The sequence below is a fragment of the Melanotaenia boesemani genome, chromosome 6 (assembly GCF_017639745.1).
Source record: "Melanotaenia boesemani isolate fMelBoe1 chromosome 6, fMelBoe1.pri, whole genome shotgun sequence".
In the NCBI taxonomy this organism is placed as follows: Eukaryota; Metazoa; Chordata; class Actinopteri; order Atheriniformes; family Melanotaeniidae; genus Melanotaenia; species Melanotaenia boesemani.
Genome location: NC_055687.1, coordinates 22682071 through 22698500, shown reverse-complemented (window position 1 = coordinate 22698500; position 16430 = coordinate 22682071). Strand labels below are relative to the sequence as shown.

The 16430-nt window shown below is 40.0% G+C and overlaps 1 protein-coding gene across 2 annotated transcripts; it reads right to left on the bottom strand.

Moving 5' to 3' along the window:
• Positions 1-709: 709 nt before the first annotated feature.
• im:7147486 (zinc finger protein 729) lies at positions 710-7950 on the bottom strand. 2 transcript variants are annotated; one of them, XM_041987246.1, is made up of 2 exons: positions 7705-7950; positions 710-4135 (listed from the first exon to the last, which is right to left on the bottom strand). In XM_041987246.1, the coding sequence occupies exons 1-2, from the start codon at positions 7812-7814 to the stop codon at positions 1096-1098; spliced, it is 3150 nt and encodes a 1049-aa protein (XP_041843180.1). In that variant the 5' UTR covers positions 7815-7950; the 3' UTR covers positions 710-1095. The 2 variants fall into 2 exon arrangements, with proteins under 2 accessions (XP_041843180.1, XP_041843181.1); XM_041987247.1 differs by having other exon boundaries at positions 7715-7950.
• Positions 7951-16430: the final 8480 nt, after the last annotated feature.

Below are 16430 nucleotides of genomic sequence, written 5' to 3'. Positions count from 1 at the left end.
CAAATATGATCTGAGACGTCATCTAAGTTTTTAGAAACTCCAGGTAGGAACCAACATTAAATGTTTCTGTTACGAGTGTAAAACTTTGGAATGATTGTCCTGAAAATAGAAAAAGAAAAATTGTGATTCCTTGAAAGCATTTAAAGAGATGTTTAGTAATTAGAAAATTGATCTTTACACTGTTGCATGAGACACCTTGAGGTGATAAAACTGACTGGTTTAAACTGTTTACTTCTTTTTCTTGCAAAATATATATCAAATTTAAATTTTCCTTTATGCATTTATCTTCTATTGTTAAAAGGGGTAGGTGTTATATAAGCTTCTGCCTTTAACCCTTTTGGTTTAATTATCTAGTTTAATTTTTGTCTATGTTTTGCATTTGCCTGCATGTGAGAAACCAATTAACAAACTATTTTAAGTACTTTTCATTTTCATAAAATGCATAATGTATAGCACATCTCAGAACACTAAATTATGATGAATAAAAACGAGCACTGGGTCTCCGAGTAGTTTAACTTTAAAACATTGTTCTCATTAGAAGAAAAAAAAAAAGAAGTATGCACGCCCTACTTATATTATTGTACTGTGCTGACATGTGCAGGTCCACACATGACTCCAAATAACTATCATTTTAACCTCAAAAGGTAAATAAACAGTTTGTTGGCCCCTTGTAAGATATCAGCGCTAATAAAACAAAAACACATACAAATAACATTTCACACTTGTATGTTTATTAACACCCATTACATCAAGCTACATCACCAACTGTGTGAAATAAGTGGAATTTCCAGTTCCACACAATCACTTACAGGCTAATGAGGCTAAGAAATACAAGGATTACCTCGAAATCTAAAATGTACTGTATATCAAATATTAATTTTTCTCTTTTAAAACAATGGAAAGCTAAAATTACACTTAAAAGTCGTAAAAAAAAATCTTATGCAGCTATACAATCTCCAAGAATCTCATGCAGTTTAATAAAAAAAACAAAGGGCACATAAATTTGACAAATATAGAGAGAACAAAGAATAATATTTACTCTAGTCTTGAATGCACCACTCATGTCAGACGTTTTTTGGCTATATTTCAGTGATGCTAAGAAGTTAGTGGTTCCTGTGTTTTAGGCTGTGTGTTTCCAGCCATGATGCGATGAATCCTCCTGCGGTGGTTCTTGAGTGATTTAAGGTTGGGGTATGTGCCTTGACAGACATCACAGCGATATGATTCAGACTGTTTATGAGTGAGCAGGTGTTTCTGCAAACTGTCTACTGTACCAAACCAGCGGAGACAAACAGGGCAACGAACAGGCTTGATGGCAGGTTTACACGCTCCACTCCTCTGGTGAAATATTAGACTGATAGTGTTGGGGAAATCTGAGTTGCAGTGTGAACAGTGAAAGGATTTAGGGGGATTTGTGACAACACTTGTAGCCCGTGCACCTTTGCAGCGATTCCAGGCTATGTGCCTTCGAAGGGAACATCGAGTCGCAAAAGTATTTCCACATCGTGTGCATACAATCCGCTTTTTTGCTGGAACTGTAAGTTGCTCAGGGTGCATTTGTTTCTGTGGCGGCTGAAGTGTTGTCTGAGCTGACTGCTGTTGCTGCCGAAATCGAAGCAAGATAGGTTGTGATCGCTGTGGTTGCAGGCCCTGCAGCAGCTTGTGATGAGGATGCATATGGATCTGCAGATGAACTTCATAGGCAGCCCAGGAATTAACCGTTTCTCCACAAGTTGGACATGTGTATGATTCTAGGGCATGCTTCTGCAAATGCTCTACAAGAAGTCTTGGAGATGTAAATCCAACTCCACACTCACACGTCACCCTTCTTGGAAGAACTGAGGGGAGTGACATAATGCCCCAGTTTGCTGCATCCTCCTCCTGGGTTTGAGAGTCTGCTGTTGCATTGCCTGGCAAACTCTCCTGCACAGTCACCCTTTCCACCTCCGGCACTGTTCTCTGAAGCTGGCATCTTTTTCTGTGAACCATCATGTTATCTTTACGATTGAAAATCTTTCCACATACAAAACAAGGAAACATCTGTTTTGTGTTACTGGCATTTAGTGTACTGTTCCCCTGACCATCGCTCTGCACAACACTCCCAAACCCATGGGGCCTAAACCCACACAGTCGCAGGTGGCGCCTTAAAGTTGAGGCTCGACTGTAGGTTTTCTGACACCTGTTACAAGGGTAACGTTTTACGCCATCTTTGACAAAATAGCGTAAGCCATGGGATGCCATTTCTGCCAATCCAGACTGCTTCTCCTCTCCGTTATTACCAGTTTGATTTTCAGTATTAAAAGACTGCATTTCATCATCCAAGGGCATTGTCCACTGCCCTTCATTGCTGTCTTCGTTATCAAGCTCTTCTGCATCCCAGCTGTTTTCTTCTCCTTCCTGGAGCGAATGCAGAGAGGAATCCTGTTGCAGCTCCACTATAGAGGATTTAAGGGAGAATGGGGGGAAGGTTTTTGCTGAAGGAGTCCAGGCTAACTGTGAAACTGCAGACTGCTCTGAATTTGAGGACATCATCTCAACTTTGATGCGGCCAGTAACTTCAGTGCCTACACCTATACTATTTAAATTCTGACATCCGTTTTTATCCTCATCCATGACAGTTTTGGCATTACTGTTTGAACTCAGAGACAACATTCTCTGAATGGAAGGACTGACCTGCCTAGAGCTGAGGGACATTTGACCATGACACCTGTGCGTTTTGAGGTTCCACCTTCGTGCATAACTGTGTTTGCACAAAGGACAAAAGAAGACCTTTTTTGCATTACCAACACTATGGAATGGCACTATTTTGGGGGCAAATGAGAACTTGTTTTTCAAAGAGCCAGATGGCTGTACATTCCTGTTTGCCAGCTGAGGGCAGACATGATTATCAGGCAAAGGCAACCGCCCAATGATAAGCTGTTTGCAACGACGACAACATTTAATCCTCTCTTTTTTGTGCAAAAAATGATGCTCTGTCAATCTGTCCAAGTTCTGAAAGACCCTTCGGCAGCGACCACATTTATATCTGCCATATGTGCCTTTATTGACTGAATCCATGAGCTTTTGGCGTGTCTCAAGAACCACAACAGGAGAAAAAGTTTTAGTGAGGGAGACAACCCTTTTCCTACTTGACTCCAAAATTCTGCTAATTGATGGAGCTTTTGTCTTTATACCAGGTTTGATAAGTAGTCGTCTCAAATGAGTAATAGAAAGATCGTTTATTTGAGGCCCATCTGCTTTTGCTGCAGGTGTTACATCAAATGGAATACCTTCATGCTTAGACACAGCTTCGTCATCGCTTTGATTTTCAGGCGGAAGATGGGGAAAACGGTTCATGTATGCAGATGCCAGAAGCTTCATTAGGGTGTTATTTTTAGGCAAATTCTCTCCCTTTTCACTGGGTTGCATTGAATCTTCTTCCTGCAAATCCACATCTTCTATAGTATTTGGTATTTGGTCCGCAGTGGTAGAAATGTCCTCAAGTTGCTCCTCACTGATATTTTGAGGGGGTGTGCACTGGCCTCGAGCAGTGGTTTCCATAGCAACACTCTCCTCCAAGGCCACATCTCCTTTATGGGCATTTAATGTGTGCACTTCAGCAACTGGGGAACTGGAAGTGGAGGGGCAACTAAGGACCAAATCTGTCTGGGTTACAGGAGTGAGTGATGCATGCTGGCTGGAAAAAACCTTTTCACACCCTGTTTCACTTGGAAGAACAATATTATCATTCAGGGGTTGTACTAGTTGCATCTCAGGGACATGTGAACGTTTATGATCTAACATAAGATCAAAGTCCTGAAATTCCTCTCCACAATCACAAATATAAAATGAAGGTGGAGGGCTCTCGGATAAGATGACTGGTGGACTGGGATGCTCGTTGGTTAAGTCCGTACTTGCAGACTGTGTTTCATGTGGGCTGATGTTAGGTTGAGTTGGAGGCGGGCCAGATACCTTGGAGAGTGTACTTGCATGGGTTGCTTGATGAACTAGCAATGAGGCCAGTCCGGTGAAGGTGGCAGAACACGCTACGCAACGATACACTTTGGGGGATGAAGCATTTCCCTGTAACCCAAGCATTATGGCAGCCAAACAGACACTGGGAGGGGTAGCTGTTCTGGTCAAGCCTGACAGATTTCTGTATGGAAAAAAAAGAAAGAAAAATCCACACATAACATACAGAAAATAGCATCAACAATAGAAAACAGACAGTCCCAGTTTTTAAGAAATATTTTCTAAACTGCTTTTCACTGCCTTCAGTATTATTTATACAAACACCAAATTTAATTTCACAAACTTTACAGTTAAAAAGTCGAATCATAAATAATGACACAAAACTAGAATAGCAAACTGGAACAGCACTTTGATTAGAAATTGTTTTCTAAATGACAGATCACAAATGAGCGTTTTTTTTTTATAAATACAGCGCGTGTGTGTTTGTGTGGTGGTGGAGAGGCTTTCAAACAGCCCTCAGCTTAATCCGGTGAACATTAAGATGAAAGTAGATATACTAAGTCAAAGCTCCTATTGTTTGAATTTCACCTCACTCCAGAGCACCAAACGCATGGCCTGAATTCCAACGTGAAGAGACAGCCATGCCTACCTGTGGACAGCAAATCCATCAGGTCTTTTGACAGAAAAGGGAGCTGATCCTACAAGCTGCAGATTCACGCCCTATTTCCACTGGCTTGATTTGAGCACTTCCACTGTATCCTCAGCAGGAAAACACATAAATCCTCTAGAACTGTGATACAGTGGACATGACTCAAAGCAGGGCTAAAACATGATGGTTTATCATAATGTGGTATTGAGCAAAAGTGGCTGGCTACATAAGGGAGGCTTTCCCATTACTAGCTTTCATAAACTCAACCACTTACACATTAAATTTTCAGTTTTAATAATAACTGGGAGTATGGGGAATCTAGTGGTGGATATCATCACATTTGATTCAGCTAACATTACAAGGCTGGCAGATGTTTATTTGACTGCATTTTTATTACGTTTCTAGTGTAACTGATCTTTTTTGCATGTTTTAAATGCTAAAGTTGCAATGAACAGTTAAACGGTGCCGTGCTCTAAAATATTAGTACTGTGGTTACAGGCAGTGTAAAGTCACTGCAAAGTAGTGTCAGTTCTGGGATATCAGGAAAAAAATATGTGGTTTTCCCTCTGTTTTGACATCTCTTTGGAAAGATCCCTCAAGTTCATCAGTATCAGCTTAAAAATTTGTCATAACATGCTACAGTCAGTTTTACTTTTTTGGACTAAAACTTGCACTTTGCTCAGTGCACTGACTAAACAATGCACAGAGCAAACTATCAAAATATTTATGCTTCTATCAATGCATCGTCAGTCACGTGAATGTTACATGCATCATAAGCATACAGGATCCTGATATTTTAAAACACCTGAAATCATACTGTATTTGGAAATGTTCTTTTTGAATTTATACAAGGCATCGTGATAGATGCCTCTCCCTGTAACTAGGAGGTTTTCAATGCATCTGTTGGACATATGGTGTTGCTTATGAGGAATAAATTCAATGCCATATAAATTTTAAGTAAAACAGCAAATGATGATACCTAAATAAACTTTGAACACAAAGTAAAGAAACCTCACACTAACAAATCTTCTTGGCAAAAAATCTTATATCCTTAGAAAGTCTGTTTCTCTTAAAATTATGCCAAATCTGTAAGGAAAATGCATTTGTGGGATGGGCAGCAGAGTTGACAATATAGGTTGAACCCATGAAAATCTTGCCAAATCTTCTCTGTCAACGCCAAACTGTTTCTTTTGTTATACTCTTGTTTGGTGTTTATTTGATTGGTTGATTGAAGTCTGAAGCAACAAGTCATAATGGCAATTTAACAATTTAGTCATTTAACAAACATGGACCTCACTAGCATGTGGAAGAAATTAAGCACAGCCACAACAGCCTGCCACCTCCTCATGCTGATCACCAGATTGGTCACACACTGCTGTGGGATGGCATCCCATTCTTCAATCAACATTTGTCACAAGTCAGCCAATGTGGTTGTGTTGGTTAATGGCACAAACAGCATGCCCGAGCTGATCCCACATGTGTTCAGTGGGGTTAAAGCCAGGACTGCAGGCAGGCCATTCCACCCTCTGCACCCCCAAATTCTGGAGCTAGTCTCTGATAAACTCCACTTTGTGAACGTGAGTATTGTCAACTTGGAGGATAGAGTTATGTCCTGTTGTGGCTTTATATGGTTGTTCCACATGCAGTATACTAAGGCCCGTGTTTGATCAATTTTTTCTAGGCTGTATTCACACATGAACTTTAGCCAGCATCTGGAGAATCAGCTTCAGACATCATTCATAGTTTTCCTTTCACATGTTTTATGACTGCATCAGATGTATTCTCACTGGTGGAAATATTTCTGAGTGACATCTGGGTAGATCATAAAAGTGGGAGGACAAAATAAAACGAGCATGCTGAAGATATTGTAGTGTTTTCTTTATATCACATTATGGGCAGACAGGGCTATTAAATAATCATAGTTTAGATTTGAGTATTACATGTACATATCCAAATCTCTTTAGAAAGGTCAAAAGTACTGCAACAAGCAAAAAGACTAAATCAATAGAATCAGACATAAGATCAAATCATGCAGACTTGCTTTTGCATTTAATTCTCCACACCATAACCTACCCTGTTCATGAGGGGTTAATCTGACATTACCAGTCCCATGTACAAGGGAGCTGTTTTGGACATTTTACCGGTAAGTACTGCCTGTATACTTTCAGAGATGCTGTGCATGTGTCAAAACATCCCTATTTTTTATGCTCTTATTTTAAATCAACATCCATAAGGTTCCTCCTCCACTCAACCAAATGTGAAATATTTCCCCAGCCTGTTGTGAATGTTTCACCATTTAAAATTAGGATCTGTCCACTAAAAACACACTGGGCTGTTTATACTGAGAATAATTTATAGAAAGTTGAATTTTATTTGTAACTAAAGGCTTGTAATAATCTGATTTGACCTTGTTAGAAAAGAATTTTATTTCAGATCTTGCAGACTGACTGTAAAAATAGCAAAGGAAGTCAGTAACATAAACAATGAGAGAAGAATGGAAAGCTGATGTGACAAATGTTTAGTGATTAGAATTTTGGGAAAACCATAAACATTAACTATATAAGTACATTTTTTCGTTTAGATGTACGAAGAAACAACATAATTTTAAGCCTTATATTAATTAAGTATTTTTGTCAAGAAGCTGTACTGAAAGCCCTCCGGACACCACGAGGAGAAAGGAATAAACACCAACGGAAACGGTGCTGGCTAGTAAGCAGACTACAGAAGATGTCGAGTTACCTTAGCTTGCTAATACTGGTCAAATCGATAAAAAAGAAACAGCGATTCTGTCTTAGTTTGAAATATTTTCGATCACCAATATATGGACTTTGTACCATTTTGTGAAAGCAAATCCATACTAATAAGCTGCCAAAATTAGCACTTTTTATCTGCTATGTTTGCTAGATTAGCATTTAGCTCTACCATACATCGACTCCGGGTCTTCCTCAAACATCTCGGAGGGGCTGCTAGTGAAGGCTAACCAACAGGAGGTGGCCGGCCACGTTCTTGAGTAGGCCAGAGAAAAGAATAACTAAGGTTTGCAAGCTAGCTCTAGCATGACCTATGAAGAAGCAGAAGCTAAGTAAACGCCCGTTTGCACTTACACGTACTCACCAGTCACAGAAGCGCCAACGTTTTCTGTCGAAGAGGGACCACAAAGGCAAAGAGATGGGGAGAGGAAAGGGCCCGGCTGACATCTGTCCATGCGAAGCATAAACCCTCAAGGGAAAAGCGACTCAGCTCGACTCTATGGTAGACAAATGGGATGCTGTGCCAGGAGGAACAGTGCTGAGAGGTTCAGCTGCAGCTGCAGAAGGCGCGGGGTGCTTGTATGGCGCATGCGCACTTCACGCGTGCCTTCCAGCAATCACAATCCGCTGGCCGCATGAGGGCAGAGGTTATGGAATGACTGGAGGAGTGCCACAACAACTAATGCATCTGAACAAGAATGAGAAGACAATAAAACAATAAATACAAACATAAGTAAATGAAAAATACACATAAATATTTTAAGATTTTTAAAATTTATTTATTTTCACATAATTTCATTTTTAAATTTATTTTTCTCTAGGCTATTGTTTTTTCTATTCTTTTCTCTATATATCTCCTAATTCCTTTCCCCTGTTTACTCCCCTATTTAGTTCCCTCTTCTTTTTCCTATATATATTTCTTTTCTCTATTATTTTTCATATTTACTTTTTCATATTTATTATATTCTCTTTATATATTCCCATATAGACTTATATTCCCTTATTCTTTTCTCTATTTATTTCCTAGTGTCCAATCATCTGCTTTGGGGCCTCCCTTTAAGCAGCAAACTCTTCCTCCCCCACTCGTCATGGCTTCTCCCTTTGATTGCCCGGTGTTGTGCCGACAAAAGCACCTCTTCCGTGAAAAGCACCCCTCTAAAGAGGAGCGCAGTTGAAGCCACATCACTGTGGACAGCATGTACATTTGCATACTGCTTATATTCACTACCCTTCGTTCTTGTGGACAAGAAAGGTCTCTGCTCTTCCTGAATATGTAACAGACTTTAAAAACTCAGCAACAGCATCCGCTACCAGCCTGTTTATGTTGATCCACATAGTGATTTTTGCAGGCTGATTATTATTTTGCAGGCTGATTATTATTTTGTAAAAAAAAAAAAATGTGGATAAAAGGGCACTTTGGGAATCAAGGGGCAAAGGTGGTGCAGGATGAGCCTCTCTATGGTTTCCATCAAGTGAGAAGTTAGGGTCACAGTTCTGGGTGTGCGATCTTTGGGACTGGAACCATGCAGTAAGTCTTCCACAGTTCATGAACCCTCTCAAGTGTCAGGCTCAGGTTGAAGATATGCAGATTTGTAGGACCACCTGACAGAGCTGATCTGCACAGTCCCTGAGCAACCTGGAGAAGATTCCGTCCAGACATGCTGCCTTCCTGGCCTTCGTCATCTTGAGCTGGCTTCTCACCTGATCGGTTGTGAGGCAGACTTGAAGCTGGGCTGGGGTGGAGGATACACAGCATGTGGAGTGGGGTTAATGGAAGTTGGGGGATGGGGGAGGTGGTGATGGCCCAAAGTCAAATCTATTGAAAATCAGATTTAACTCATTAGCCCAACCCCAAGCATCAGAAACTGTGGTTCCTCTATAGTCCTCAAAGTGATCAGAGATTCTTTTCATGTTTCTCCAGACTTCTTGGACTTTGCTCTGCTGAAGTTCTTCTTCCATCTTCCTCCTGAAGCTCTCTTTGCCTCCCCTAATCTATATTTAAGCTCTTTTTGCACTCTCCTCAACTTCTCTTTGTCTCCAGATCTGAAAGCCCTCTTTCCCTCTTGTTTAAGGTTTTTGATCCAACTTTTGTAAGACAGTGTTCTATTGCACTTCTGGTTATCGTAACATGGCTCAGCTGATAACTGTAAGCAGTCATGAATGTAATAGCAGATGATTAGAGTAAAAAGTTAGCCATTAGAATAGTCAACGCTGTCTACTCATGCTGAAATATAACGTTACATCGCTGCCAATTACCTTGATGAGCGTACCAAATACCTTGGTGAGCGTATTTATCAACACCATAGCTTGGATGCAAAGAAATATAGAGAGAAAAGAATAAAGAAATATGCAGGAAAAAGAATGGAAAAATAAATAGGGAAAAAAATAAGAAAATACACAGGGGAAAGAATATGGAAATGCATAAGAAATATATAGGGAAAACAATAAGGAGATATAGGAATAGAATAGAGAAAACAATAAGGAAAAATAGACAGACAGACAGACAGACAAACGCACATACGTACGTACAGACAGACAAACAGATAGACATGGACAAAATTGTTTGTACCCTTCGGTTACTGAAAGAAAAACTCACAATGGTCACAGAAATAACTTGAATCCGACAAAAGTAATAATAAATAAAAATTCTATGAAATTTAACCAATGAAAGTCAGACATTGCTTTTCAACCATGCTTCAACAGAATTATTTAAAAAAATAAACTCATGACACAGGCCTGAACAAAAATGATGGTATCCCTGGAAAAGACTGAAAATAATGTGACCAAAGGGAAATGTTAATCCAAGGTGTGTCCACTAATTAGTATTACAGGTGTCTACAATCTTTTAATCAGTCAGTGGGCCTATATATAGGGCTACAGGTAGTCACTGTGCTGTTTGGTGACATGGTGTGTATCACACTCAACATGGACCATAGGACGCAAAGGAAAGAGTTGTCTCAGGAGATTAGAAAGAAAATTATAGACAATCATGTTAAAGGTAACGGCTATAAGACCATCTCCAAGCAGCTTGATGTTCCTGTGACTACAGCTGCACATATTATTCAGAAATTTAAGATCCATGGGACTGTAGCCAACCTCCCTGGACGTGGCTGCAGGAGGAAAATTGATGACAAATCAAAGAGATGGAAAATACGAATGGTAACAAAGGAGCCCAGAAAAACTCGTAAAGAGATTAAAAGTGAACTTCAAGCTGAAGGAGCATCTGTGTCAGATCGCCCCAATCCGTCGTTGTTTGAGCCAAAGTGGACTTAATGGGAGAAGACCAAGGAGGACACCATTGTTGAAACCAAATCATAAAAAAGCCAGATTGGAGTTAGCCAAACTACATATTAACAAGCCACAAAGCTTCTGGGAGAATGTCCTATGGACAGATGAGACAAAAATGGAACTTTTTGCCAAGGCACATCAGCTCTATGTTTACAGATGGAAAAATGAAGCATATCAAGAAAAGAACACCGTCCCTACTGTGAAACATGGAGGAGGCTCTGTTATGTTCTGGGGCTGCTTTGCTGCATCTGGCACAGGGTGTCTTGAATCTGTGCAGGTACAATGAAATCTCAAGACTATCAAGGGATTCTAGAGAGAAATGTGCTGGCCAGTGTCAGAAAGCTTGGTCTCAGTCGCAAGTCATGGGTTTTGCAACAGGACAATGACCCAAAACACAGCTAAAAACACCCAAGAATGGCTAAGAGGAAAACATTGGACTATTCTAAAGTGGCCTTCTATGAGCTCTGACTTACATCCTATTGAGCATCTTTGGAAGGAGCTGAAACATGCCGTCTGGAAAAGGCACCCTTCAAACCTGAGACAATTGGAGCAGTTTGCTTATGAGGAGTGGACCACAATACCTGCTGAGAGGTGCAGAAGTCTCATTGACAGTTACAGGAATCGTTTGATTACAGTGAACGCCTCAAAAGTTGGTGCAACAAAATATTAAGCTAAGGGTACCCTAGTTTTTGTCCAGGTCTGTTTCATGAGTTTATTTTTTAAATGATTCTGTTGAAGCATGGTTGAAAAGCAATGTCAGACTTTAAGTGGTTAAATTTCATAGAATTTTTTTTATTATTCCTTTTGTCAGATTCAAGTTATTTCTGTGACCATTGTGAGTTTTTCTTTCATTACCTGAAGGGTAGCAACAATTTTGTCCACGTGTGTACATACAAACAAAGCTAGGGGTAGTTAGAGGTTGCATCAGCATGCATTGGCGCAAAAGACTCACATAACAAACAAGCAGGAAAACAAACATACAAATCTGGATCACCTTTGTGTATCCAGATAATAAACAAAATATACAAATCTATGTACAACATATACAAATCAACGGAGTAAGAGAAAATAAGTAAGACAAATAGGCTATACGAGTATATGAAATGAAATAAGGATGTGCAAAATCAAATGTAAGAAAAACAATGTCCAAACCAAAATAGAATTTAAAAAGTGCAATAAAATGGCAAGTGGATAAACGCAGGCTCTTCCCTGTCTGCCAGAGGTGAGTTATTGAACAGAGGGATGGAAGGAGGCAGGAAAGATTTCCTGTATCTGTCGACAGCCGAGCGTCTCAGTCTGTTAGAAAAGGAGCTCCGCTGTCTGACCAGTGTGTGGTGGAGAGGATAATTGAGGTTATCCATGATGGAAACTAATTTCTTCAGCGACCTCCTCTCCACCACAGTTTCAAAATTGTCCAATTTGTACCCGATGACGGAGCCAGCCTTCTCTATACGTTTGTTCAGTCTGTTCGTGCTGCTGGTTTTGACAGACAGATAAAAGATCTCCAACATTTTGCTGCAGACATTGAAGGATCTGAGCCGTCTCAAGAAAAAAAGCCTCATACACAGCATCTATGCTAGATTTCCAGTCCAGTCTGAGATTGATGATCTCAAAAATCACCACGTCTTGCTCCATGGTCTTCAGTGGAGTTAGAGGAGTCCTCTTCCTCCAGAAGTCTATCACCATCTCTCTGGTCTTGGTGACATTCAGATGCAGGTGATTCTTGCCAGTCCACTCTACAAACCCAATCACCAGCGGTCTGTCCCATCCTCCCCTCATTCTCCTATACACCCAACAACAGCTGAGTCACCAGAGACTTTCTGAATGTGGCAGGACTTAGAGTCGTACTGAAAATCAGTGGTGTACAAGCTGAAGAGGAAAGGAGACAGCACAGTCCCCTGAGGAGCTCCTAAAACCCTAACCACCACATCAGACAGGATGCTGACCAGATGGACAAAAGCCCTGTTTCCACCGACAGGTGCAGACCAGGACGCATTTTTTTGTGTTTCCACATGTGAAAGCTCGAACTCTAATATCCGAGCTGTCCTACTTTCTTGGTAACCTTCCGTCGGGGTACCAATATAACTGACCAGACCTGAAAGGGTGGAGTTTGACACACTGTTGACTGTTGAGAAAAAAAATTCACTTCGCGTGCAACCTGGCATTAAAACAAAGCAGAAATGGCTCCTTGTCTAGAGCAGCTGATTTTCTCTTTGTTGATTGAATCTCTGTTTAAAATGATTTTACAAAACACCACCATGAAGAGAGAACACTGTGAATTCAGACAAGGTATGGGTGCATTCCCACAGCAAGCAGTTCTATATCTGGGCTGCAGAGATGTTCCTTCACATGCACATGTCCAGGATTACACCATTTTTTACTCACATACAGCGCAATCCCCCCACCTCTCTTCTTTCCGATGCCCATTTTATTCCCCAGAGATCTTACATTCCCTGTAATGACCGCTGGCACAGCTGGCTTGTACCTCCACTTTTTTGGCTTGACTTTGGCTCCTGCTCTGCACCCCCAACGTCTCCTCCACAGCTCCTTTGTTATGACCGGCCTTGCTCCGGGCAGCAGCACAGGGCTGCACAGTGCTATCAGTTGGTCGCATTTATATCTTCATATATTTCCAGATTTATTTCTGTTTTTATTTATTGTTTTATGCATTTGTCTGTATATTCCCTAATTTATTTCCCTATTCTTTTCCAGATTTATTATTTTTTGTGGCACTCCTATCATTCCATAAGAGGTTTATGGCTACAGTCGCTATGACAGGTCAGCATCTGTGTTGAGGGCAGGCAGGTGGGAGGGAACTGAACAAAAACTGCCCAAAACACTACGCCACCATCTTGCACAGAGCTTAGTTAGTTGTTTCTTAATTTTTCTCTCAATTTAAAAACAACAAATAAATAATAATAATAACTTTAGACTTCATTCATTACCATTTGGGTATTTACAACTGCAATATGTCTCAGCACAATATTAGATATAATAGTTTATAAATTGTTAAATCTATGTTTATGCAATTGTTATGCATCTACTTATTCCTCAGACATTGCATTATTGGACTATGGTTTGTTGGAAGCATTGCTTAAATATCATCCTATAACTGTTTTTATTTAGGCCACATCACAAAATAATCTGTTCTTGATTAAACTGGGTGTAGTTTGCATTCGCTTCATCCTTCTCTGCCTCTACTCTAACCTGCTTGATGATGGTGTGTGCTTGATTGCCACAGTGAATATAGGTGCCCTGGAGCCTCAGCACAGGCCCACCAGCTGCAACCACTTCTGCAATCAACCCTCCCTGAAATACTAAGCTCTGCCACCACCATGTCTCCAGAATATAAAGTCTACAGTCGTGCTTCCAGCACTTTGTGTATATTTTTACTGTCCAATTATTATTTAATCTCTGTTTAACTGTTTTTTCCCCCCATATCTGCATGGGGTCTGAGTTTCAACCACAATCCAGATTCCTGGTTTTCTTTGCCTCGCCTGCCAATTGACTTGAATATTCTCAACACATTAAATGATACATGCCTTGTATCACTTACATTGATATGGCCAGTAAGAGCCCTTCTCCAACACCAATGTAGTTCAGTAGACTGCTATCTATAAGAACAGATCTAAATTCTGTTTCTAGGGATGGCTGTTTGTGGTGAGACAAGTCAAAGAGCTTGTTTTTCCTCTTTAGACATTAAGCTTTCACTCACAGTATGGGGAAGTTATAATGAGTGCCTGTTACTTTTGCTGACATTAATGCAACAGTAGGAAATACTTCCATGGGGACTGTGTGAACAACACTTGCTTTTATTAATTGAATGCACATATTTGGGGGAACAAATATATTTCTTATGCCCCTTTAAATAAAGATATAGGAAATACTGCTCCTTAATAATAATCTTTCAAAAATGAGAGAACAATTCACTCAGGGAATTGTTCACAGGTTTGGGATGTTTTTATAATTTGTTTCTCAACTAAGTAGCAAAAATATTTGGACTTTACAGCATTTGAATTTTAAAGTTGTTTCCAGTAACCTAAATATGTCGTCAATATGCTCTCTTATGAGTGAGAGTGATTTTCTCTTTGTTAGCCTTGTGATAGACTGGTGACATACAGTATGAAGCTATGTTGTGTGTACATATGACATATATTCAATACACAGATACAAATCGAGTTTTAGCTCCAGGGCCTCAGCTTCAAGCCCATGTTTCTATCTCAAGTTTCTGGACACCTGCTCTAGATCTGGCTTTCTCTAGATATCTTCTCTTACCAGAAGAACTCTATTGAACCTTACTCCTTCAGGCAATTTATCTGTCCTCTGCCAGCCCTTCATTAAACTGTGTCTTCAGCCTGGGTATGCAGTGTATGTTTTGGAGAAGACTTATATTAAAGTTTGTTGTGGGTGTGTGTGCGGGGGGGTTACGGTAGCATTGGAAAACAATGGAGGAGTTGCAGCCAGGGCTACAATTCACAAAGGTCTTACCATGATATAGTCTGCATACATAAATCATGTCAGTCATTATCAAGTTTATTATGTGCATGCAGCACAGTGTACCTTGCACCAGAGTTATAACATTGCCGACATCTCGAGATCTTTCTGTATCTTTGAGAAATCCCTCTGCTTCTTGTGTCTTCTGCACATTGTGTCACTTGCAAGACAACAAGATTAGTCTTAACTTATGGAATATGAATAATTCCAATAATTCTGATGTCCATGGCATGTGTTTGTTGTAAATTACAATTCCCTGAAGTCTAATTGTGGTTTCCGATTCCCTCCATATACTATATATTGTAATGCCTTCCACAACAGATGTCATCAAATTAAAAACAGTCTTTAAAATACTTAATGTGAGTTTGGGAGTACTGATAAAATACATACCTAAAAAAATAGACTATAATCATTAATAATTCTATTAATCATGTTGAGGAAAATAATGGGTTATAATATGGATAATGATGACAAGGCTAATCATAACTTAAACTCTTTCCTTGTGGCAATCTTCCTCACTGGTGGCTTTGCCTGCTCGGTCTACGAGCTTGTTGCCACGGTGATCACCCTTGTCTGGGTGGCTGGAGGCTTTGCAACGCAGCTCTGTGGTTGTGGTGTGGACTCTGGCCTGCACAAAGGGTGGTTCCTGTGGTAGAGCTCTCTGTGGTCATGGATGGGCTGGCTTCAGGTGTAAATGGATCACCAAGGTATCGTGTCCTCACATCAGCATCAAGTGTTATGCCAGATGTTTATTTCTTTTAGCATTTGCATACCTACATTCAGGACAGTAATGATGCAAAGAAATAAAGATAGAAAAGAATAAGGAAAATGTAGGGAAAAGATTGGGAAAAAAGTTTATTGTAATGTGCATAACATGTTTCTATAATGTAAAGCACTTTTTGTTGCTTTCTGTATGAAATGCGCTCTATAAATAAAACTGATTTGATTTGATTTTAAGACAAAATAAACAAAATAATCTAAAAAATTTAATCTTTGTTATAAGCCACTGAAAGTCCACTGGCCTTGCTGTGGCAGTCCAAGGTTTTGTTTTTTGTTTTTTTTGTTTTTTTTTGCTTGGTGCATGGGGATGTTTACCTTTGTGTATCAGTTCAACTAATTTTGTATTTGTGGATCAATTTGTTTACCCAGTGCCTTAAATTGTCTAAACTCTTTGTTATCTCCTTTGTTCTGAAAGAAATATGCGTTAAAAACCAGAGCTTGATCTATGATTTGTCTCAGAGAGGAGATCTTGATATTCTAATGGCTGCTGTGGGTGTGGGATTGGGGTTCTCTGCAAA